At 38.1% G+C, this 26,860-nt stretch overlaps 1 protein-coding gene and 1 long non-coding RNA gene across 17 annotated transcripts in view; one reads left to right on the forward strand and one right to left on the reverse strand.

The window, feature by feature from the left end:
• Positions 1 to 26,860, reverse strand: part of MLLT10 (MLLT10 histone lysine methyltransferase DOT1L cofactor) — a 271,323-nt gene that overhangs the window by 38,065 nt on the left and 206,398 nt on the right. For all 16 annotated transcript variants that reach the window (XM_016426362.2, XM_007504883.2, XM_016426361.2 and 13 more), the window contains one exon: positions 20,569 to 20,747. In XM_016426362.2, coding sequence (XP_016281848.1) covers positions 20,569 to 20,747 — 179 coding nt within the window. The remainder of the gene's footprint in view (positions 1 to 20,568; positions 20,748 to 26,860) is intronic.
• Positions 23,791 to 24,401, forward strand: LOC103104883 (uncharacterized). The gene is made up of 2 exons (XR_473453.2): positions 23,791 to 23,917; positions 24,157 to 24,401. It is a non-coding gene; the product is annotated as an uncharacterized LOC103104883 (long non-coding RNA).

The raw sequence follows: 26,860 nt of genomic DNA on the forward strand, positions 1-26,860 counted from the left end.
CTAAAATGTACTTGGAATAAACTATTTACCTGTTAGAAGGTTTTTGAAAGTTAACATCCCCAGAAAGCTAACTACCTTAACTTTTAAACAACTGATTTATGAGAAAGTAAACCATGGTTCCACCCCCCAACCCCACCAAAAAAAGCAAAAAACAAAACTATTACCAGGAATAATCTCTGTAATCTTATTTTTAAAGCAACACACAATGTAAGTAAAATGGGATGCTACAAGGCTACTGATACCACAAGCTCTTATGTGTCCATTTTTATATTTTTAAAACACATGCTTTTAGAAGAATTGTGATTCTGCATATATAGACATTCTGGTTTGGGTTCATGTGCATGGGACGTCTAACTCACTCATGATAAAAATCATCTGATGTATCTCCCTCTTTCTAAAAAGGGGAAGGATGTTTTACTTTTCCTAATAAGCTGCTTCTCTGAGGCCTCCACCTTTTACACCATGTCAGCTCCAGAGAAGGAAACAAAACAACACAGTACAGTTTTCCTTTCAAAGTTTGCACAGACCAGCCATATTCTTAATGGTACAGTTCTGTTTCTATAACTTCAACCATTAATCAAGACATTTGCCAAAATTATTACAAAAATATCCTTAGTGAAAATTTAAATATACATCCTGAGCTTGAACAAATTTTATCAAAGTTTTAAGACACTCTGAGTAAAGATACTTTCACAAATGTAGGATTAAACAGTTCTTAATTCACTTTATCTAAAACTGTGTAAACATATAAATCAATCAGAAACCTGCTAAAATAAAAAACATACAAAGAATATGTAATAAAAGTCTTAGTGTAAACTCAAGAACCTTAGGAACCAAAAATTCTGCCAAAGAAACTCTTTGATGTCCACATCTATTCCACATCAGGTAAACCTCTTAAATTTCCTTCATCCAATTTAAGACCTGGGAATCCTATCTCCTTTGTTCCGATAGTACCATGTGGAGGAAACAGACAATTTAGATTACATAAAGGTATATACATATCTATATCAAGATTCTATCCAAAAGCAAACCCCAAAAAGTAGCCCCTTAATGAAGTATTTTTAAAAATTAAATTCAGCCTTAAATTCACTAATTTTTAAAAATCCCTTCAAACAACAGCACTTGCAAGCTCCCGAAGACAGGCAAGAATGAATGTAACTGGGAAACAGTGGGATTTGAAAGGCAAAATGAAAAATTAATGGCACACCTACAGAAACTAATTTATACCTCTGCCCACTGTACAACTAGGGCAGATCAAATCATTAAGAAACAAGGCTAGAAGCCACTCTATCTTCCAATTCTGTGAAACTGCAATTGTTATCCTGGTAGCTCTATGGCGGGTGGAGGACTAGGGAAGGAAATAGCACCTTTTTTTGAATTGGTCATTCATTAAAGCTTCAAAAGAAGCCTAACAAACATATTGAACAGGTAAGTTTTGGAGACGGGCGGAGAGCCAGCTCTCCAGAGACTCAAGGCCATTTTCTGCTCAGTCATTTTTCCCCTGGCCTCCCCAGCCCCCTGCCTGCCACCTCCTCAGGGCCTTGCCTAGGAAAGGCAGCGAACCAATCACGGGGGCCTATTTAAATCCCCCCCCCCCCGCTTCCCCGCCCCCTTCCCTCCCCAGTTTGCACACTCACTTTTCTAATAGTGGCAGAGATGCCAAACACAGGCTGGTCTGTTTTTCTTTAAACCAAGTGCACAAAGATCAAGAATGACCTCTGAATCTCTAACCTGCTGGCGCCTGGCCAGCCCCGGAAGAATGGCTGCTCTCATTAGGCAATAAAAATGTAAGGAAAAGCTATTTAAGTTGAACAAGTTTTTCCTAAACAAACAAAACCCGTTGGCCTCAGGCCTCCATGTACCTGTGCCGGAAGGCAGGGAGATGCCCCCTTTAAGGAAGGAGCACCCAGCTAAAACAAGGGGCAGACCCTAAGGGAAAGTTGGGTCCCCAAGGAGTGGGTAGCTTCCTAGGGGCCATCCCCGGCGCCTGGGGGCAGCCCCTCCTCCACCTTGGAGGGGCCACCACCTTTCTGGCGGGCGGCATTTGGCCCCAGGACTATTGTCTCCTCAGCAAAACTGAAGTAGCTTTACCCTGAGCTCTACTACCAGAGGTCAGTGTTGCTAGAGCAGGACCAGATAAGCCTCGGGAGGAGGCAGGCGGCCTTCTGCCAAGCAGAAGGCCAACTTCTCCACATGCCTCTGCCCCATGGCCTCTCCCCTCTCGGGCAAGCTGGCCAGGGGAGTTGGAGGAGCCCCCACTCCAGGAAGGAGACTAGGGAGAAACAGCAGAGATTTTAATTTGAAGGAATCCAGGATTACCAGCAACTAAGATTTCTTTCTTTGTTCTTGAGTAGAGTCACATGTTACAGGGAATTTTCCCTCTGGCTGCAAATTCCTCTTCATTGCCTCCTTCCCCATCCCCCTCCCCCCCAACCCATAGCCATAATGAAAGAGAAGAGATGAGATTTTTGCTTAATTCAGCCTGGAAGTAACCAGAGAGTAATTAAAACAGACTTTGTGTAAAGAGTGAAATGAAAGAAATGCACTTGGAGAATGTTAGTGGGAGCTTTTGTCCAGTGATAAAAAAAGATGTCAACAGAGAACTCTTCATTTAATTAAGAGAAATAAAAGGACGTCTTAGGGATTCCCTCACTTATCCTTTTGCTTTCTCTCTTCTGGAACCGTATTCCCGAGTGCCCTGACCTTGCTACCAAAAAAGGACACAAGCAAGCCCAGCTTAAATCAGTCCCTCTCAGGTCTCTCCCTCCCTTCCCCAGTGTGTGCAGCAGAGACCCCTCGGGGACAGCCACCCCAGGCTGGGCAAGCCTGGGCTTCGGGGTAGCTTAGACAAGTTCTTTGCTCCTGTGTGTGCGGGTTGGGAAGGGGCTGTGGAAATGACAATCAGAATCGCAGGGGCAAGGATTTAGTGCCTCTTCTTTTCCTTATATAATTACACAATTATCATAACTGTTACAATCATTTTATCAGTCTATCATTAAGACTCTTACATAAATAGCTCGGGAAAAGAGAATAACTTCTGTAATTGAAACTGTAAGGGATCTCAAGCATACAGAGCAGAAACACTAAAGCTGCAATTTGCCTATACATCAAATTTAATATCTGTGTGACTATGAAAAGCACTATGGGATTCTCAAAAAAAAAAATCCATGCCTTTAAGAACTTTATGATCGCAAGAAAAAACTATGTGCACAAATAATAAATGACTAAAACGATTTACTGGTAAGATGTGTTTGGAGATTTAAAAAGTCACCTCATGTCCAACATTTGTCTAAGGGACCACACAATCCTCTCCATTTCTGTCTGGTCAAACTTAGCCCTATCAGGAAGACAGATAATGAAATAATTGTATTTCCTTCAGGAGAAGAGACATAGTATCTCTGGAGTTCATTTGAACAGAGCTAATTCATGTTCCTTCCATATTCAGCTCTGGGCTCTGTAGCCTTGGCCAAGTCACTGCAGCCAAGTCCAGTGTGGACAGAACTGGTGCTCCCCCCGCTGGAGGTGGGGTGCTGGGTATTCTACCTAAGAACACCTCTGATAGAAATAATCCAAACCCTGTTTGCAGCATTCCTCCAGGACACCCTCCAACCCCAACCAGCATCCCCAAAGGCGTCGTGCTGGAGCAATGCGATCCATCCTAAACGCGAGCTGCTCCATCTTCCCTGTCATGTCCTGTTCTACTTCCCTTAGGACAGAATGGAAGAGCTGGCTGGGCCGAGGGAGGGAAGGCATCAGAGGCAGCACCGAGAGCCCCACGCTCTGCCATGAGCCAGGCCACCTCGCCTCGCCTGAGCACTAGGAAATGATGGAGCGGACATGTGGAAGCGGTGGACCGTGTCAAGTCTTTCTAGCCAGCCCAGATCTGCTCTTTCTCTGGGCACAAAGAGGGCCCCAGAACTCTCCAGGTGTGTGCCAGGAGACACTTGTACACAAGTACCCTCTGGGAGACAGCTCACCACAAGAAGAGGGAAAAAAGGGCCAGGAAGGCCGGCCTATCTACCCTGACACTCATCTGAATGAATGGGAGTCCCTTCTAAATCAGAAGCGCAGCCATCAAGTGGAAGGGAACAATGACTGGCGCAGGGTCTCCATTTTTCTGTAAGCCTGTCCACAGCCCTTCGAAGGGCCCCCAGTCTTGAGAGCATTTATGGAGGAGGAAGCCAAGGCCTTTCCGCGAGGCGCCTTGGCCAGGGTCTCCCTGCCCCTCTCTCTATGGAGCCGCCTCTGCACGCACGGACTATGGAGCCGCGTAGACAAGGCAGCACTCTTCACAAGTATCTTTGGACTGAGTGGGGGAAAAGGGAATCATTTGCCCTTTGGAGCTTTGGATGGTTGGAACATCATAATGAAAGCTTCAGGCAGGTAAAGGAGAAGCATCAGGTGGAAGAGGATACTTCGAGAGAAGGTTCAGTGAATGGAGAGCCAGGCCAGAAGACAGGAGGTCCTAGATTTGAATCTGGCCTCAGACAGGTCCTTACTGGGTGACCCTGGGCAAGTCACTTACCTCCCATTGCCCATCCCTTACTGCTCTTCTACTATGGAACGGATGGCTTGGAGGTAAGAGTTGAAAAAACAGGAGGCGATTGGGAGAGAAACTTTTGCTTAAGGTAAAGGAGAGAGATGGGGGGGAGGGGGTACAGAGAGAGACAGAGAAGGGGTTTCAGATCTCTTCTCCAGAAGTAGGGGATCCTGACCTCCACGATGCCTCCCCAAGGCCACAGCACCGGAAGGCCCCTCTGCCCTGGCAGGAGAGGAAAACATGGGGCCTGTGTCTAGAGGGTCCTCCATCTCGAGTCTAGGAGGTAACTGAGTCCCCTTCTTTCCCTGAACGGCTGAGTGGCCTGGTAGTATCCCAGTTCCTACCCATGCAGTACACAGTGCTAATACTAGTCACCCTTCCAAGATCATGTTATGGTTTGCAAAAATGATCTCACGTGATCCTCACAACCACAGCGGAAGGCAGGCATTCTTTTATTCATGGGAGACAAGGGAGGAGGAGGGTAAGTGACTTGCTCAGGGTCACCAAGCTGGGAAGTATCTGAGTCTGGATTTGAACTTGTGCCCTGCTGTGTCACTTAATTGCCTTGCCAGGGGATGTGCTGGCCTTGGGCCTACACACTGCTCCTTCCTTCCCAATACAAGGGAATATTCTTCAGCTGTATTTCTCAGTGACATACGTGGGGCTCCCCGCCAAGAAAGCAGGCCTAGCTTGGAAGCGTGACAACTCTGCCTTCTCCCCATCGGTCAGTCTCCTGGCATCTCCCCATCTGGAGAGCCTCCCCGTAGCAGGCCCCAGCTGTCCCCGGCACGTTCTGGCCCAAAGTCCGGGGCACGACCCCAGAAGGCCTCGGACTCCTTTTAGAAGCTCCCAGGGGCCTCCTCGGAATCCTGTCTCTAAACGGTCCCTGCCACACCGAGAGGCCTCCACCTCAACCGAGTGGGCCTTCTTGTCCCCCACCATGCGGGCCTTTTCCTCCGGGCCCAGGAGGGGAGTGCCCGGGCCCGGGCCCCAGCACTCCCGGAGCCAGGGGCACTGCAGACACCCCTCCAGGAACTTGTTTAGCAGAGAGCCGGTGCCTCTTCGCCTCTGTTAGTGCAAGCTTCTCTCCTCACAGTCCTCAGGCCCACAGCAGGGCTCTCAAGGCCAAGAAATCCCCCCAAAGTTTCTGGGAGGGGCTGCGGAGGAGCAGAAAAGGCAGAGGGAGGGCAAGAAGGCCACAGGAGAGCTCAGCCCCCGGGGCGGGATCAGAATCCCAGAGACAAGCAATCCCCAGAGCAGTCAGGCAGGGGGGGCCGAGGGCGGGGCCAGGGAGGGGCGGGGTGGCACCTTCCACTGGAGGGGGCCTATGAAGTCAAGAGGAAGAGGAGCAGCACTCTGGCAAAGGCTCCGAGGTGGGAGATAGTCTTGAGTGTAAGAAAGTATAGGGAAGATCTTCCAGGAAGCCCAAGACACCACAGAGCAGGCTGCTGCACAGTGTTTAAGAAGCTAGAGAACTTCCAGTCTGGGGCAAGGGGCGGCCAGGTCATGGAGCCCAACTGCGGCAATAATTCAGTGACCCCATAATGGGGCCTGGGACCAACAGCTGGCGTGGCGTGTGAATAGGAAGAAGGGGCAGAAGAGGCAGGATGTGGGACTGACTGGAGTAGCGGGACAAGAGGGAAGGGTTCAAGAACATGCCCCCTCGATCCGGGCTACTGGAAAGAGTAATGTCTTAAACAGAGAGGGAAAGAAGGAAAGGAAAGGCTTGCACAGGGCTAAATGCTTTATAAATCTTATCCAATTTGATCCATACAACCACCCAGGAAGGCAGCCGTTATTACCCCCATTTTACAAAGAAGGAAAATGGAATAGATCCAAAGAGAAGTGACTTGCCCAGGGTCATGCTGCTAATGCCTGAGCCAGCCAAAGGGAAGGGGGATACAGGGTAGAAAGCGCTCTTCCATGGGGAAGAGGGCTCTGGATCCTGAAAAGAAAGACCAGTAGAGTGGGCAGAGGAAAAGAGGTCTGGAAGAACTTTGTGGAGTGGGAAAGGAACTGTGGTAAACATGGGGGCCCAGCAAAGAGCCTTGGGGCTCCTTCCAGGATTCCACTTCAGGATGGGTTGAGGGAAGAACACAGGGCGGGGTCCGCAGTGCCCCAGAAGGGCCAGGTGGGGCGCTGCTGCCGCTAAAACAGGAGCCCTGAAGAAGGGAGCTCAAAACAAACAAAAAAAATCAGAAATGGGCTCCATTTTGACATGGGGAAGGGACAGGATAATTTGACATGAGCTGTGAAATAAGGATAGGAGAGATGAGAATGTGGCCTAGAACAAGGTTAGTAAATAAGGCTTTAAAAAAGGCACGAAAAATTTAATAAGATTGTGGGACTTGCTTTAAACTGTATTTCATGTCCAGTTATATAGAATTCACAAATTACTGTTAGAAGACCCCTTGTTTTTTTTAAATTTTCTTTGAATACACATGATTTCCTTTCAACAAATATTTACATGAACAGGAAAATGAATTGTTTACACTGTGAAATCCATTATGTAGAGAGTATGTTGATTTTCTAAAGTCTATATTAATGTTGCCTACTTTTCCTATGTCCTCTTCTGATCTCTCTAGGTCTAAAATCTTTCTTCTATTCTTTCCCAGCGTCATTATGACCCCCCCCCCAATAAAAGGTCTCTCATAACAACAAATATATATAATCAAGCAAAATAAATCCATATTCTGTACGAGTCTGAAAAATTAATATCATTTTGCACTTCTAGTCAATCACCTTTCTGTCAAGAGGTGGAATTGGTGCAGACTTCATCATTCATCTTTGGCTTTAGGCATCAATCAGAATTTTTTTTAAGTCTTTCAAAGATACCTTCAGTTACACAGCAATAGTCATGGTATAAAAATAATTCTCCTGGTTCTGATAATTCTACTCACTGGGTTCCTACACATTTTTAAAAAATTTCTCTGAACCCAGTCCTTCCATTATTTCTTACAACAAAACAATATTACATTACACTTACATATCATATTTTGCTCAGTGATGCCCTAATTAAGAAGAGAAATCATGGTTTCTAATTCTTTTCTACTATAAAAAGTATCTTTGGGCATTATGTAGTTTTTCCTGCTTATCTCCTTTAGCCATCTTTATGTAATTATTTATTTGTTGGGGTTTTAAAGGCCTTACCTTCCTTCTTGGAGTAAAGATTGTGCATTGGCTCCAAGGCAGAAGAGTGGTAAGGGCTAGGCAATGGGGGTCAAGTGACTTGCCCAGGGTCACACAGCTGGGAAGTGTCTGAGGCTAGCCATCTTTATTTTTAATGTTGCCTTGTCTTAGAAATCACAATTTGTAATTAGAAAAAAAAGTCTGCCTGAAACAAAATAAATTCTTCTCCAGCTCCATTACACTTATCATTTGTACATCTTGTAAAGATCTTATTTTTATACTCTGGTTCCCTTCAGTATTGTATGTACCGTACTTTTAGGGGTAAATGACTAATTTTGTATTTATTTTCACTTCAGATGATAGAAGTGGTCTGATTCATTCCACTATCCATTCTTTCTTTACCAGGCCCAGACCTTGATGACAAGTTTTTACATTTTCTTTTGTAATCTTCCCACAGTAAGATGAAAGTTGTTTTGCTTGTAACAATTCCTTCTCAAACTCTATACTCTATAACTTAATCCTTGCTTAACACTCCCTATCCCCACTAGTTTCTCTGTTGAATTCCATGTATTTCTATACCAAACTCTTTGAACAGGTGTATGTATTCAGTCATCCTTTGCTTGGTCAGGTAAGACTGGGGTTCATAAAGATGCCTCACATTCCCCCACCTTTCCTTCCCATTCTTCCAAATTACTCAAAAGGTATCTTTTCTTCCTTTTTTTCTTTCATTCTTTATTACCAAAGAACATTTTAAACCCACATCCAAACCCTAAGTTTCTTTGGTTTAGTTTTCTGTGACCCTTGAAGACAAGAGGGATTTTGGAGGGACGAATTCTCTTCTCTATTAATATATGCACTTCTATAGAATCCAAATTCTTCAAAGAAAAGTTAAATGAGCTACGGGAAAAAATGGACAGTAAAACTTTACTAGTTGGGGATTTCAACTTTCTCCCCTTCTCTGAGCTAGATTAAACTCTTTTTAAAAAAGAAAAAATTAAGGAGAGGAATAGCATTTTAGAAAACTTAAGTTATAACTCTGAGGGATTTACGAGAAAAAGCACTATTCACATTCAGAGGAAAAACTGTAGGAGTAAAAACACCAAAAAAAAAGAAAGAAAAAAAACACACAAAAACAAACAAAAAACTGCTTGATTACATGGATTGAAGGGGATATAGTTAGGGGATGTAGACTCTAAATGATCATCTTAGTGCAAACATCAACAACATGGAAATAGGTTCTGATCAAGGACACATGCAATACCTAGAGGAACTGTGTGTCAGCTAGGGGAAGGGTGAGTGAAGGGGAGGGAGGGAAGGAAGTAATATGATTCTTGTAACCAAAGAATAATGTTCTAAATTGACAAAATAAAATTTAAAGAAGGAAGAAGAAAAGTTAAGTTATAACAGCCCTCTGGAGAAAACTAAACAAGTGTTTATATGGTATATGGCACCTTCACAAAAAAATAACCATGTATTACATATATTAAGGCATAAAAATCTCACAACCAAATGCAGAAAAACAAAATAAATAGATCCTTTTCAGTTTATATTACAATTAAATATATGTGTGTGTTCAATAAAGGATTATGGAAACATCAAAAATTAGTTAGAGAAGTAGCTAGGTGGCTTAGGGCTTAGTGGATAGAGCACAAGTCCTGGAGTCAGGAAGAACTAGGTTCAAACCTGGCCACAGACACTGAGACACTGTGTGACCCTGGTTGTCATTTAATACCAATTGCCTAGACCTTGCCCTTTTGTCCTAGAGTTGTTACAGAAAGGATTAAAGTAATTAATTACATACTAAATAGCCTAATCCTATAAAATGAATGGAAGGGTAGCTAGACAGTTCAGTAGACTGAGAGCCAGGCCTAGAAAGAGACTTGAGGTCCTTGCCTCAGGCACTTCCTAGCTGTGTGACCCTGGGCAAGTCATTTAACCCCCATTGTCTAGCCCTTACAACTCTTCTACCTTGAAACCAATATATAATCTTGAATCTAAGATGGGGCTTAAAAAAAAAAGAACAAAAAATGGGTCAAAGAACAAATTATAGAAACAATAAACGATTTCATTAAAGGGACATCATTGAGACAATATATAAAAATTTATGGGATGGAGCCAAAGCAGTACTTGGGAGAAAATTTATATCTCTAAACACTTACATCAATTATTTAGAGAAAAATGAGATCAATGAATTGAGCAAGTAACTAAAAAAAAGTAGAAAATGAATTTTAAACCTCCAATTAAACACCAAAATTGAAATGCTGAAAATCAATAGAGATTAATAAAATAGAAAGCTAAAAAACAAAAACAAAAACAAAACAAAACAAAAACCAACTGAACTAATAAAACTAGGAGCTGGTTTTATGAAAAAAAAAAAAGATAAATCACTATTTAATTTGATTTAAAAAAAAAAGAAAACCAAATTACTAGTACCAAAAAATGAAGAGGGTAATACAACACCAATGAAAAGGAAGTTAAAGCAATTATTAGGAGCTATGTTGCCCAATTGCATTCCAATAAATCTGCAAACTAAGTGAAATAAATTAATATTTATAAAACTAAATTGCCCAGATTAAGGGAAGAGGAAATAGAATACCTAAATAGCCCTATCTTGGAAAAGCCATAAATGATCTCCCTAAAAAAAAAAAAAATCCCCGGGAACAGATGAATTTATAAATTAATTCTACCAAACATTTAAGGAATGATCAACCCCAAAATTATATAAACTATTTTTAAAAAACTAACCAACATTAAAGCAAATTTTAAAAATAAAAGATTAGCAAGGAGATAACATCAAGATGTCACAAAGATCATATAATATGACCTAGTAAGATTTATCCCATGAATGCAAGGCTAGTTATGTATTAGGAAAACCATAAGCATTATTAACCACATCAACAACAAAAATCATACAATTATCTCAATAGATGCAGAAAAAGCTTGTGACAAAATACAACACTCATTCCTATCAGAAAACACTAGAATTACAGGAATTGAACTTTCCTTAAAATGGTAACTAACATTAATCTAAAAACCATCAACAAGTATTATCTGTAATGAGGATAAGTTAGAAGCCTTCCCCATAAGATCAAGGATGAAGCAAGGATGCCTGTTAAAACTATTATTCAATACTGTAACTAAATACAGCATTAAGAAAAAGTAATTGAAGGAAAATTAGAATAGGCAGCAAGGGAACAACTCTCTTCAGAAGATATGATATCATCTAGGAGAATCCTAGAGGATCAGGTAAAAATCAGTTCAAATAATCAACAACACAAGCAAAGTTGTAGTTTATAAAACAAGACCATTTAATCATCAGCATTTCTATATATTATCAAAGTCCAGCAGAGATAGAAAAATTTAAATTAACTGTAGATAATATAAAATTCTTGAGTCTACCTACCAACATAAACCCAGACACTATATGAACACAATTATAAAACACTTTTCACACAAATAAAGTGAGATCTAAACAACTAGGAAAAATATTAATTGCTCATAGATAGATCAATCTAATATGATAAAAATAACAATTCTACCCAAGTTAATTTTATTCAGTGACATATCAAATTACTACCAAAAATTATTTTATAGAACTAGGAAAAAAGAAAAACAACAAAATTCATTTGGAAGAACAAACGGTCAATAATATCAAAGGAATCAATTAAAAATTTTCATAAGAAGTTGGCTTGGGAGGCAGCTAGGTAGCTCAATGGATTGAGAGCCAGGCCTAGAGATGGGAGGCACTGGGTTCAAATCTGGCATCAGACACTTCCCAGCTGTGTGACCCTAGGCAAGTCACTTGACCCCCATTGCCTAGCCCTTACACCACCCTTCTGCCTTGGAGCCAATACACAGTATTGACTCCAAGAAGGAAGGTAAGGGTTTAAAAAAAAAAGAAAGCCCTTATCTGTATCAGATTAAAACTTCATTACATAGCAATAACCATCCAACCAATATAGCTAGCCCTGACTAAGAAACAGAGTTGTGGCTCCGGGGAATAAGAGCAAGCACACAAGACACAGCAGGGAATGGCCACAGTTATCTAGTGTTTGGCAAACATGAATTATGGCAACAGCCATCAATGACTATGGAATGACTGAACAAGCTGTGGTATATGGGGGTGCTGAAATACTATTGTGCTATAAGAAATGATCAGCAGGGTGCTCTCAGAAAAAGCTGACAAGACTTCTATAAACTGATTCAAAGTGAAATGAGTAGAACCAGAAGAATATTGTACACAGTAACAGTGATACTGTATGATAATCAACTGCAAATGTAAACCTAGCTATTCCAAAAAACATAAAGATCCAAGACAATTCCAAAGGACTTACAATAAAAAATACTATCTACCTCCAGAGAGAAATGATGGAGCTGAATACAGAGTGAAGCAGATTTTAAAAACTTTTTTACTCTTGGCTTTTTGTAGGTTTTTTTGGTCTGTTTTGCAATATTATTAATGAGGAAATGTTTTGCTTGACTGCATGTGTATGATCTCCATCAAACTGCTAGTTTTCTCAAGGAGAGGACAGAGTTTGGAAAACTTTTTTTTTTTAAGCCCTTACCTTCCGTCTTGGAGTCAATACTGTGTATTGGCTCCAAGGCAGAAGGGTGGTAAGGGCTAGGCAATGGGGGTCAAGTGACTTGCCCAGGGTCACACAGCTGGGAAGTGTCTGAGGCTAGCCATCTTTATTTTTAATGTTGCCTTGTCTTAGAAATCACAATTTGTAATTAGAAAAAAAAAGTCTGCCTGAAACAAAATAAATTCTTCTCCAGCTCCATTACACTTATCATTTGTACATCTTGTAAAGATCTTATTTTTATACTCTGGTTCCCTTCAGTATTGTATGTACCGTACTTTTAGGGGTAAATGACTAATTTTGTATTTATTTTCACTTCAGATGATAGAAGTGGTCTGATTCATTCCACTATCCATTCTTTCTTTACCAGGCCCAGACCTTGATGACAAGTTTTTACATTTTCTTTTGTAATCTTCCCACAGTAAGATGAAAGTTGTTTTGCTTGTAACAATTCCTTCTCAAACTCTATACTCTATAACTTAATCCTTGCTTAACACTCCCTATCCCCACTAGTTTCTCTGTTGAATTCCATGTATTTCTATACCAAACTCTTTGAACAGGTGTATGTATTCAGTCATCCTTTGCTTGGTCAGGTAAGACTGGGGTTCATAAAGATGCCTCACATTCCCCCACCTTTCCTTCCCATTCTTCCAAATTACTCAAAAGGTATCTTTTCTTCCTTTTTTTCTTTCATTCTTTATTACCAAAGAACATTTTAAACCCACATCCAAACCCTAAGTTTCTTTGGTTTAGTTTTCTGTGACCCTTGAAGACAAGAGGGATTTTGGAGGGACGAATTCTCTTCTCTATTAATATATGCACTTCTATAGAATCCAAATTCTTCAAAGAAAAGTTAAATGAGCTACGGGAAAAAATGGACAGTAAAACTTTACTAGTTGGGGATTTCAACTTTCTCCCCTTCTCTGAGCTAGATTAAACTCTTTTTAAAAAAGAAAAAATTAAGGAGAGGAATAGCATTTTAGAAAACTTAAGTTATAACTCTGAGGGATTTACGAGAAAAAGCACTATTCACATTCAGAGGAAAAACTGTAGGAGTAAAAACACCAAAAAAAAAGAAAGAAAAAAACACACAAAAACAAACAAAAAACTGCTTGATTACATGGATTGAAGGGGATATAGTTAGGGGATGTAGACTCTAAATGATCATCTTAGTGCAAACATCAACAACATGGAAATAGGTTCTGATCAAGGACACATGCAATACCTAGAGGAACTGTGTGTCAGCTAGGGGAAGGGTGAGTGAAGGGGAGGGAGGGAAGGAAGTAATATGATTCTTGTAACCAAAGAATAATGTTCTAAATTGACAAAATAAAATTTAAAGAAGGAAGAAGAAAAGTTAAGTTATAACAGCCCTCTGGAGAAAACTAAACAAGTGTTTATATGGTATATGGCACCTTCACAAAAAAATAACCATGTATTACATATATTAAGGCATAAAAATCTCACAACCAAATGCAGAAAAACAAAATAAATAGATCCTTTTCAGTTTATATTACAATTAAATATATGTGTGTGTTCAATAAAGGATTATGGAAACATCAAAAATTAGTTAGAGAAGTAGCTAGGTGGCTTAGGGCTTAGTGGATAGAGCACAAGTCCTGGAGTCAGGAAGAACTAGGTTCAAACCTGGCCACAGACACTGAGACACTGTGTGACCCTGGTTGTCATTTAATACCAATTGCCTAGACCTTGCCCTTTTGTCCTAGAGTTGTTACAGAAAGGATTAAAGTAATTAATTACATACTAAATAGCCTAATCCTATAAAATGAATGGAAGGGTAGCTAGACAGTTCAGTAGACTGAGAGCCAGGCCTAGAAAGAGACTTGAGGTCCTTGCCTCAGGCACTTCCTAGCTGTGTGACCCTGGGCAAGTCATTTAACCCCCATTGTCTAGCCCTTACAACTCTTCTACCTTGAAACCAATATATAATCTTGAATCTAAGATGGGGCTTAAAAAAAAAAGAACAAAAAATGGGTCAAAGAACAAATTATAGAAACAATAAACGATTTCATTAAAGGGACATCATTGAGACAATATATAAAAATTTATGGGATGGAGCCAAAGCAGTACTTGGGAGAAAATTTATATCTCTAAACACTTACATCAATTATTTAGAGAAAAATGAGATCAATGAATTGAGCAAGTAACTAAAAAAAAGTAGAAAATGAATTTTAAACCTCCAATTAAACACCAAAATTGAAATGCTGAAAATCAATAGAGATTAATAAAATAGAAAGCTAAAAAACAAAAACAAAAACAAAACAAAACAAAAACCAACTGAACTAATAAAACTAGGAGCTGGTTTTATGAAAAAAAAAAAAGATAAATCACTATTTAATTTGATTTAAAAAAAAAAAGAAAACCAAATTACTAGTACCAAAAAATGAAGAGGGTAATACAACACCAATGAAAAGGAAGTTAAAGCAATTATTAGGAGCTATGTTGCCCAATTGCATTCCAATAAATCTGCAAACTAAGTGAAATAAATTAATATTTATAAAACTAAATTGCCCAGATTAAGGGAAGAGGAAATAGAATACCTAAATAGCCCTATCTTGGAAAAGCCATAAATGATCTCCCTAAAAAAAAAAAAAATCCCCGGGAACAGATGAATTTATAAATTAATTCTACCAAACATTTAAGGAATGATCAACCCCAAAATTATATAAACTATTTTTAAAAAACTAACCAACATTAAAGCAAATTTTAAAAATAAAAGATTAGCAAGGAGATAACATCAAGATGTCACAAAGATCATATAATATGACCTAGTAAGATTTATCCCATGAATGCAAGGCTAGTTATGTATTAGGAAAACCATAAGCATTATTAACCACATCAACAACAAAAATCATACAATTATCTCAATAGATGCAGAAAAAGCTTGTGACAAAATACAACACTCATTCCTATCAGAAAACACTAGAATTACAGGAATTGAACTTTCCTTAAAATGGTAACTAACATTAATCTAAAAACCATCAACAAGTATTATCTGTAATGAGGATAAGTTAGAAGCCTTCCCCATAAGATCAAGGATGAAGCAAGGATGCCTGTTAAAACTATTATTCAATACTGTAACTAAATACAGCATTAAGAAAAAGTAATTGAAGGAAAATTAGAATAGGCAGCAAGGGAACAACTCTCTTCAGAAGATATGATATCATCTAGGAGAATCCTAGAGGATCAGGTAAAAATCAGTTCAAATAATCAACAACACAAGCAAAGTTGTAGTTTATAAAACAAGACCATTTAATCATCAGCATTTCTATATATTATCAAAGTCCAGCAGAGATAGAAAAATTTAAATTAACTGTAGATAATATAAAATTCTTGAGTCTACCTACCAACATAAACCCAGACACTATATGAACACAATTATAAAACACTTTTCACACAAATAAAGTGAGATCTAAACAACTAGGAAAAATATTAATTGCTCATAGATAGATCAATCTAATATGATAAAAATAACAATTCTACCCAAGTTAATTTTATTCAGTGACATATCAAATTACTACCAAAAATTATTTTATAGAACTAGGAAAAAAGAAAAACAACAAAATTCATTTGGAAGAACAAACGGTCAATAATATCAAAGGAATCAATTAAAAATTTTCATAAGAAGTTGGCTTGGGAGGCAGCTAGGTAGCTCAATGGATTGAGAGCCAGGCCTAGAGATGGGAGGCACTGGGTTCAAATCTGGCATCAGACACTTCCCAGCTGTGTGACCCTAGGCAAGTCACTTGACCCCCATTGCCTAGCCCTTACACCACCCTTCTGCCTTGGAGCCAATACACAGTATTGACTCCAAGAAGGAAGGTAAGGGTTTAAAAAAAAAAGAAAGCCCTTATCTGTATCAGATTAAAACTTCATTACATAGCAATAACCATCCAACCAATATAGCTAGCCCTGACTAAGAAACAGAGTTGTGGCTCCGGGGAATAAGAGCAAGCACACAAGACACAGCAGGGAATGGCCACAGTTATCTAGTGTTTGGCAAACATGAATTATGGCAACAGCCATCAATGACTATGGAATGACTGAACAAGCTGTGGTATATGGGGGTGCTGAAATACTATTGTGCTATAAGAAATGATCAGCAGGGTGCTCTCAGAAAAAGCTGACAAGACTTCTATAAACTGATTCAAAGTGAAATGAGTAGAACCAGAAGAATATTGTACACAGTAACAGTGATACTGTATGATAATCAACTGCAAATGTAAACCTAGCTATTCCAAAAAACATAAAGATCCAAGACAATTCCAAAGGACTTACAATAAAAAATACTATCTACCTCCAGAGAGAAATGATGGAGCTGAATACAGAGTGAAGCAGATTTTAAAAACTTTTTTACTCTTGGCTTTTTGTAGGTTTTTTTGGTCTGTTTTGCAATATTATTAATGAGGAAATGTTTTGCTTGACTGCATGTGTATGATCTCCATCAAACTGCTAGTTTTCTCAAGGAGAGGACAGAGTTTGGAAAACTTTTTTTTTTTAAGCCCTTACCTTCCGTCTTGGAGTCAATACTGTGTATTGGCTCCAAGGCAGAAGGGTGGTAAGGGCTAGGCAATGGGGGTCAAGTGACTTGCCCAGGGTCACACAGCTGGGAGGTGGCTGAATCCAGATTTGAACCCAGTGCCTCCCATCTCTAGGCCTGGCTCTCAATCCATTGAGCTACCTAGATGCCCCCTAGAGTTTGGAAAACTTTAAAAAAATTTTTGTTTACATGTAAATGAGAAAAAATGAAAAAAAAAAACAACATATGTATCCCCCCTCCCCCCCCAAAAAAACAAACAAAAACCCCCAGATTTGCATTTAAATCTAATTTAGGCCAAGGGTTCTAAGGACTTGGGGTCCATAAATTTTGTTGGAAAAAAATTACATTTATATTTTCTTTAATCTCTACGTGAAATTTTGCATTTTCTTCAATTAAGAATGTAGGCCATAAATCATTATTATGAGAAGGGGTCCACAGGTTTCATCAGACTGTCAAAGGGGTACATGACATAAAAATAAGGTGAAGGAACCTTGATTTAGATATTATCAAATGGGATAATATTTGGTGCTTACTAGGTTATGGCTGGCTTATATTATTTACTTCCAATTGCTCAAATGTATTTACCTTCTTAAGTTTCTCTCAATTTTGGTCCTACTAATAAAAAAAATGTTCTCATCTCTGGTACTTTCATCAGAAATCCTTGATGGTCCTCTATTCTATTACAGGTCTATTTTTCCTCATACCAGAATGATTCTATTTTATAGGTTAATTTATCTTGGTTCTAAGTCTTAATTTTTCACCATTTTAGAATACTGTATTTCAAGATTTTTCCCCCCTCTTTTACTGTAGCTGTAATAATTTTAGGGTGATACTCTCTGGTTCCTTGGTCCCTGAAAGTTCTTTCTGAATGCATTCAGTATTTTTTCTTTGACCTGGAAGCTCTGAATTTAGCTCTAACATTCTGAGACTTTCATCTTTGGGTTTCCTTTCAGGAGTTGACTAGTGGATTCTTTTTATTCTCATCTTGCCTACTGATTCTAAAAGCTCTGAGCAGTTTTCTTTTATGACTCCTTGAAACAGGGTCTAGTTTTTCAGGAAGTTGAATAATGGCTCATGTTTTCAGGAAGTCCCATGAATCTTAAATTATCTCTCTTATAACCCATTTACTTGCTGCTATTTTTGAAAAATGGATATCTTACATTTTTTCTTTTACTTTAATCTTTAACATTTTCCTAATTAATTTTCAGTGAATTATCTTTGCCTCATTCTATTTTTCATGAAGTCTACTATTTGTATAAGGTTTTCCATGTTCTGTTCTAATATTCAATTTTTCCCCTAGAGCAGTGATGGTGAACCTATGACACAGGTGGCCAAAGGGATCAGGCAGAGCACTCTCTATGGGCACTTGGCCACCCTCCCTCCCCAATTGCTACCCCCAGGGTGTGTTACTAGAAAGGCAGAGGGATTTGGGCAGAGCTGCTCCCCTCCCTCTCTCCAGCATGCCCTTCCCTATGTGAGGAAAGGGGTATGTGGCAATGACACAACATGAGATCTCTAAAAGGTTCGCCATCACTGGCCTAGTCTTTTTTATTATTATTAATGCTTACACTTAACAGAATAATAATATTGTAAATCATTTCCCTTAAGAAAATAGTAATATTTATTCTTACATTTAAAAAACATTAAAAAGTAATCATTTGATTTCATATAATTTAGGGAATGAAATATCAGAACTCTGGTGATAAATCAAAATACTTAAATACTCAGAATGGCACCCTGACCAGCACAGAAATAGCTATGCTTACAACTTCATTAGCAACAATATTTTAAAAGCACCATAGGTTTTTCCTTTCCCCAGGTAGTAACTCAGACCAAACTTTTCCTAAGCCCCAGAATGGGATATCCCTGCCATCTATTTCCAGTGTATTTCATTAATTTACCCTTCCCCATCCTCCTCAGTTCTCTACTTCACCAAAAATCATTTGACTTGATCTCTTCCACCCTACCCTACATGTCTTAAACACAAGGTTTCTAGTTATAGTTTTGTCATCACAACCAAATGTCTATTATTTAAGTATTTTTAAAATTTTTTTATTTACAAAAGTCTCTAAGTAAGGGCTCACCTAAATGTAAATACAATACATGCAGCATTAGAATAGAAACCAAAAGTATATTAGTACTTTTGAAGTGATCAAACATTCCAAATTGTTTTTCTCTGAAAAATTCTGTTGTTTCAGCTGAAAAAATTGCTATTGGGTTCAACTCCTGGGTCTCCTATGTCCTACATATGTGCCTTTGTGTTGCTGTGGGAAAAGTTGTGTATGTGAAGTCAGAAGACAAGGTCCAATGGTCAGCTCTGTCAGTTCTTCCCTGTGAATTGTTGGACAAGTCACTTTTATCCTCTTTGATGAAGGAGATGAACTAAATTGCTACTAACATGGGAATGATCTCTTTAGGCTTCATTTTCCTCTTCTGTACAATGATCAGTATAAATTAGGTGGATTTCTGAGGTCCTTAAAATCTCCAGGTCCTATGAGACAGTGAGTTCAATGTTTTTTCCTGTCACTCACACCATCCCCCACCCTCAATAAATGGTCCAGTATAGTAGAACTGTAAGGTAAGAAAAAGAATCTCACATATTTAGAAATATACAAGTGTTGATAGATCTTAAAATGTTTTCTATGGCATATTTTACTGTCCTAATAAAATGTCAGCTACAGAACAGTGATTGGTGTTCAGTACATTAATATGCTTTATGTATAGAAGGGAAACTTTCTAAGTATTTTTTCCTGACTACTAGATATACATACATTTAAATGCTCAATCAAAACCAAACTTTTCTCATTTGATACTTTTAATTTTAGCTCTTAAAAGATAAATATCTATGATCCCCAAAGACAATAAAAGATCATATTTGATGATTTTTTTTATCTCTCCCCTAAAGTCATACGTTCTTTCATCAGTTGCTATGTCTGTTCATAAGGCAAGAAAAAGAGATAAGAGAGTTCTCCACTGTTACCCTTGCAATGCCAGGAGAATGAGAGCATTTAGCAGAGAGTCTTTAGCAGAGAGTATGGATCCCCTGAAGATATGAAAGAGCGGCACAGTTTGGGTTGGCATAGAAGAGACCTTACCTGAATCACTGAAAGAAACTCTTGAATCAATGAGATCATGGATTTGAGTATAATAATTAAGTCATGACAAGAAATACTATTCAAAAGGAGGGTCCAAACATTCATTATACTGTACTGGGTTTAGATCATACTAAATGTTTTCCAATATTAGTTGAAAGTCAATTGGGCTAGAAGAATTTTTTCTTCAAAATATTAACATTATCAGTATCAATGCTAGATGACATTCTATTTTTAAAATGTTTGAAATTCATGATCTATGTTTCTAAGGAAGTCTAAAAAGACATAAAATGGTTAATATTTTGAATTGATACTGTTTTAGAATAAAAAAAGAATTTAAAGTTTCATTAATTAACTAAAATTTTTGTGTCAACCCAAGGTAAATCTGAGAGACTAACGAACCTAGAAAATAAAAAGTAATCTTCTAATTTACCCTCTTCCTGGTCCAGTTCTTTCTAGCTCTATATGATCTTATGATCTTTTTAAAAACCTATGATTCCTAAGACATACACAAGAAATATGTATTATTTCCCAATGGCCATGTCAGCACAAATCATGAGATAAGGCAATTTTTCCTGCTAATAATTAGTTCCCCTCAAAGGAGACAAAAGGCACTTAATGACAAGAATAAATCCAGTGACCTTGTAGATCACTGTAATTACTTGCCTGAGTTGTAGCAACAGCAGTGGTTACAGATGATGTGGCGGAAGGAGACAAACTTCCTACTTGTTGCAAATGACCAGAAGACTGTGGAGGTAAATGAGAACTGGAAACAGGAGTACTGGATCCTGAGCCAGATACTGCATTCGGAAATGATACTGCTACATCATTGCTGCTATAAATACCTAAAAGAAAAGATATTTTCTTGTGTTAACTGAAATCCAAAATTAATCAACAAGGTACATCAATGTATTCTCCATAAGAAAATAAGAGGAAACAAAGCTCAGAGTAGTGGTAATGCTAACCACCAACTTCCAAATACTAACTTCTTAAAGATCCTTAAGACTGACTACTTATTTTTTAGGGATCAAAAATTCAATTTTGACAATTCATTGAAAATTGGAATTATCAAAGCTATGGGAAATAGGAAAACATTTCTTTACAAAGTTTAGGGGTGAAAAGGCAGATTTTTTATCATAGCTAATGATAAAGAAGATAGGGAAGAATTATGGACTGTGAGCAAGAATGTGTCTTGGAGCTTGCTTTTTCCATTATTCCCATGGCCATTTTGCATTCTTTTCTCTGTTTCCTGCCCTGCAGCCTATAAACATCAGTAAATTTACCCTATCCTTAAAAACAAAACAATGATGAAATCCCATCACTTTTTACTAATATCCCCTTCAAACTATGTTTCTATTTCTTTCTCTTTTTTTAGTGGCCAAATTTCTTACAAAAGTCCTTTAAGGCCATTTATTGCTTTTTCATTTCTTTTGTTCTTACCCCTTTTGCAATCTGACTTCATCTCTTACAGACACTAGTTACTAAGTCTTTTCTCAAACCACGTTTCCCTACCTTTTTGAAGTTTGGGACAATGGTGACCACTCCTTTTACACATCAAGACTCCAAAGCACTGATAATTCCTGGTTTTCCTCTAGAAAGTTGGACTATTCCTCTATCCCCTTAGCAGGGTCATCAATCTTGCTTTTCTCCCACTAAACAATGCTATCTTCCAAGGCTTTGTCCTAGGCTCTCTTCTCTTTAAACTGTCTTCTTTTAGAGATTTCATCTTTATTTTCTCAACTCAACAGACTTACCCAATCTCTCTATGCACAGATCACCAACTATCAACATTCATTAAAAAATTTACTATTGAGGAGGCTGCTTGGTGTAGAATCTGTGTGATCTTTGACCAAGTCCTGTTTACCTATCTGGTCTAAATCTCTTCATCTGAAAAATGAAGTTGTCAGAATAATGGCCTCAGAGGTTCCTTGAGCTCTGGACCTGAGACCTTATTTACCTGAGCAAGGACTCATGGTGCCAAAAAAAAAAAAAAAGACCATTTCTCCTCTCTTAGAGCTTCCACTCTACTGGTTCTCTTGATCTCTGATCTCACACTGGACTTCTCCAGCTGGCTATGCTATTTGTATCTAAATTCAACATGTACAACAGAACTGATTATTTTCCCTCCTACCTAAAACAATGTTTCTTTTTGTGACTTGAGTTGATAAGTTCCCTGTCCTCACAGGTACTCCGCTTTCATGACTTCAAAGTGATCTCGAATTCTTCCTTCAATTCCCCATACCCAATTAGTTCTACTGGATCTTATTTAATTCTACCTCCAAAATAATCTTCTACTGATCCTTTCTATTCATTAATAATCATTCATCTCTCACATGGATTACTTCAAATAGTCTTGATTCCAATCAATCTACTCTCCAACCTATCTTCTCCACAACTAAAACTATCTTCTTAAGTCTCAAGTCTGACCATGTCACTACTATATTAAATAACTTTAGAAGCTCTCTACCTCCTCTAGGATAAAAAACAAACTCCACAATCTGGAATTAAAATCATATGACTCTCTCATGCAAACCTAACTTTCCAGTCTTATTTCAAATCTCAGGGGGCATCTCTGGACCTTCAAACCAGCTGAGGCCCCATGCCCTGGAATAACTCCCTTCCAGTTTCTAGCCTTAGAATCCTTGCTTCCATTAAGTTTCAGGTTAGTTATCATTTCCCAGGCAAAGGCTTCCCCAATCTCAGCCAAAAAGGACTCATATCTTCCCCATCAAATTATCTTATAGTTTGATCTATGTGCATACATTTAAAATTCCTTAAAGGCAAGTGTGATTTTTATTCTTTTGCTTGTGAGGACGCCTGGACCTTGGAGATGGCATATGTATGACCAGCATGTGTTGTATTTTAAATATTACAGGAAAAAAATATAACTAGGATTATGATTACTCATAAGTCAAAAAAGAATTTCAGTAGTTTCACGTAATAAGTTTTTTTAAACTCTTCTGGTTCAGAACTGGATACTAAGTATTGATTCTAGAGCAAAAAAAGTGATGAGGGATAGGCAAATGAAGTTAAATAATTTGCCCAGGGTCACACAAGTAGGAAGTTCTGTAGTTTCAAAAAGCAATAATGTACTAAAGAACATATATAGCTGGATATCCCCCCCCACAATGAAATTTTATTCAATGCTGCCAAATGTCTTCCTGACACACTGCTTTTAACATATATTACCCTCTTGCTTCAGTATCTCAAAAGAATAGCTCTCGACTCGAGTCCAAAGTCTCAAAAAATCTTTATATCCACTAGTAGTCAATATATCTGTCCTCTGGGAAATGTCATATTGACTTTTCAACCAAAGCTTTATATTTATGAAATACAGCTTTTTGGCAATTATATGTAATGGCTAAATACCATTCCCTCTCAATTATCCATACTAATGGAAAAAATGTCACAGATATTAATGGTCTGAAATTTGAAAAGGGAAGATGGCTTAAGAGGAATGGAAGCTTATCAAGTAAAATTCTTACAATAAAAAAATAATGCCAATGAAGCAAAGGGAGAGTTTTCTGTCTAAAGAGAACCATGTTACTATGTTACTATAAAAAGAGTTCTCTGAGAAGCTTAGAGCTCTAATAGCATCAGAAAATCTACAATATGCTCACAATAAACTAAATATTGCTCAAAATAAAGACCACAAATAGGGAATTTTTAAAAAAGGAATACTAGGGAAAAGGGGGGAAAAAGAGGAAATAATGATTATAGCAGATGGGTTAACTGATGAATAGCAAATATAGGGGCTGGGAAGAAAGGTCTAACAGTGCAGCCCCTCCCACATGAAGATTTATTCACAACAAAGGAAATAAGATTATTATGACATGATTTGCATCTATTACATAAGCACTGTCATCATTTGCTTTTTTTCTGTCAAGAAAAAATCTTGACTGAAAAGAATTTTAAAATGACTGAGAGAATTGAAATCCAAAATAAATTAAAAGGCAGAGAAGAACATATAGCTGGACTAGATGATTTCAAGTCACAAAATGGCTAAATGAACTAGGTAGGCTTAAATAAGTTATATTTTAGGGGCTAAATTCAAGTCCTAGCTGAAACCTCACCTTGTACAAAAGCCTTTCCTAATTCCCCTTGATGTTAGTGTATTTTCTCTGCTAATTATTTCCAATTTATCATGCATGTTCTTTGTTTGTATACCTAGTTGCTTGCATGTTGTCACTTCTGTTAGACTGTGAATCTTCTGGAGAACAGGGACTATTTTTTTGCCTTTCTTTTTATCCACAGCACTTAATCAATGTTTATTGACTGGAAGAACAGAACTGTTCCAAGACTGGAAAAATGCAAATATTTTTCGTAACATTCAAAATGGAGAAACAGATCCTGTCTCCTCCACACTGTGCAAGATATACTACATACAGCTGGAAACTGGAACGAAATGCTTCTTGACACCACAGAGCATGGTCCAGAAAAAGCCAGGTGACCACTTGGAGATTTGAAAAGGAGACTTATTAAAGCACTGTGGTGATGTCTTTTTGCCTCTTTCACATAAGTCAAATAACTCCTAAAACTAGAAACACATTATTAAAGTACATTTTACATAGCAGTGGTCTTCAAATACCTGAAAGCTTATCACATAAGGACTATTCCTAGACTCTATATTCATTCTGTATATGGCTCTAGATGACACACTTGGAGCAATGGAAGACTATTTCTACATCATAATTTGAATGATCTGCTTTGTGAAGTAACAAACTCCCCATCACCAGAAGTAAATCTGCTGAAGTTATATGACTGCTTAGGAATTAAATATTCTATAGGGCATTTGTGCAAGTGCTTGGATTAAATAATTCCTCTAAGGTTCCGGCTAATTCCCATTCCATGAAGGATGATGGACGAGATGATCAACAAATATAATGAGAACACAGACATTCCAAGTAGGACAGAAGAGTCCAGAAAAGGCTAAGAACTAGGAGTGGTCCATTTTGGCTAAAGGATGACTAAAGTAGAGTCCTATGAAATAAGAATATGAAATAAATTAGAACCACACTGTGGAAGATTTTGAATGTCAAGCTAAGGAAAAATTATCTTTCATTGGGTAAGCAGGAGAGATGCTCTGAAGGTTTTTGAGCAGGCAAATGATATATTCAGACCTTCGTATTAAGGTTTCTTTGAAAAGAATATGAAAGCTAGGCTTAAGGGGGGAAGGGAAAATGAACTGAGGCTGTTAGAATGGTTCAGGAGAAAATGAGACAATGTTCTAAATAACACTGATCTAGATAAAACCAACATCAAAGCTAAGGGGTTTTTGTTGTTGTTGTTGATGTCAAACTTTCAAAGGGTGGAGGTTCTGGCTTTCTTTTTATAAGATTGAGAATAAAATGGAAAAACTTTTATTGTAAACTGAAGGCACTAGTGAAAAAGTCTTTTTCAGTGTACATTTGATCTAAAAGAGAGCTTTTGGAAAATAATCCCTAAGCTTTGGACTTTTAGGAGAAAGGGATAGGTTTGGGCTACATAAACGCATGAACAAAACTGACATGTATTAATTAGAAATTAATTGTTTTCAAATGCAGAGTAATTTAATGCATCATATGCTATCTCTCAACTGATCCTAAAGCACTTTCAAAGATATATGCCCTAATGGAATAAGAATATATTACAGTCACAGAAAATGATCAAGGATTCTTCAGAAAGGATAAGAGAGAAGGGTGATAGATGGGTGGGTGAAGGAGGCATAAAATTAGTACCTCAGGAATCCAGGAGGTTGGCAAGAGAGTCAGTATAGAAATGGCACGAAGCATTTACTAAGTCTGAAGTTTGATTCAGAAGATATAGGTCAAAAGTAAAGATGTGGGTAATTAAAAACATGAAAAATTAAAAACACAAATCACACTGTTCCTGCTCACTCATCCCAAAGACTGTGACAAAGCAGCTATGTTCTATTGACTACCAGTTTTATAAAGAAAGCCTCAGATATGACATTAAGAGGAAGTGGCTCATTAAGGAGCATAACTATCAAGAGGAGGCTAATGCAGTAATTGACCAGAAAATATAGTAGACTTCTTTAATTTTACTTTTTATACATTGTTTAAAAAAGCTAAAGCTCCATGCAAATCTAAGCATTTGTCTTATTTTTAAAATGTATATCTGTTTTTGAACAATGATACAAGTATAATCCAGTGGAATTGCTCATCAGCTCAAAGATGGAGGGGGGCGGGAGGGGGGAGATAGCGGAGGGAAAGACTGTGAATCATGTAACCATGGGAAAATACTCAAAAGAAGAATAAAATAAAATGTATACCTGGGGGCAGCTGGGTGGTTCAGTGGATTGAGAGCCAGGCCTGGAGACAGGAGGTCCTCTGACATTTCCTAGTTGTGTATCCCTGGGCAAGTCACTTATTTCCCACTGCCAAGTTCTTACCACTCTTCTGCTTTGGAACTGGTACTTAATATCAATTCTAAGACAGAAGTTAAGGGTTGTTTTTTTGGTTTGTTTGTTTGAGTTTTTTTTTTTAAGTATATCCCTGTCCTTTATTTCCATAAAGATCTCTATTACTGATTTTTGTTTTTTAACTCAAAAAGTAACAAATAAAGCAAATGTGAAATCTGGTGATGACTACATGCAAAAAAAAAAATAATAATAATAACCAAAGACCACCCTACTACTACTCTTACAATTTCAAAGGAGGCAAGTGACAATGGTAGACCACAAAGTACAATATCTCCAGAGTAAGAGCACTTGGGTTTAAATTTCAGTTCTGTAAATTCTATCTTTGAGATTCAGGGAAGGGTCCTGTAGCCTCTCCAGGATCAATATGCTCAGGGAGGCATATTTTTCTGGACACATACAATGTAGAAATTTTTTCTACTTTACTATGAATATTGTTAACAAGAGTTTTCATTTTTTCTACCCCAGGAGTAAAGGTAGGCAAGAAAAAGGAGAAAGAAAGGTTATTTTCAAATCTAAGTCAAATTCACCAAAGTACTA

Source organism: Monodelphis domestica, chromosome 5 (genome assembly GCF_027887165.1).
Source record: "Monodelphis domestica isolate mMonDom1 chromosome 5, mMonDom1.pri, whole genome shotgun sequence".
Lineage (NCBI taxonomy): Eukaryota > Metazoa > Chordata > Mammalia > Didelphimorphia > Didelphidae > Monodelphis > Monodelphis domestica.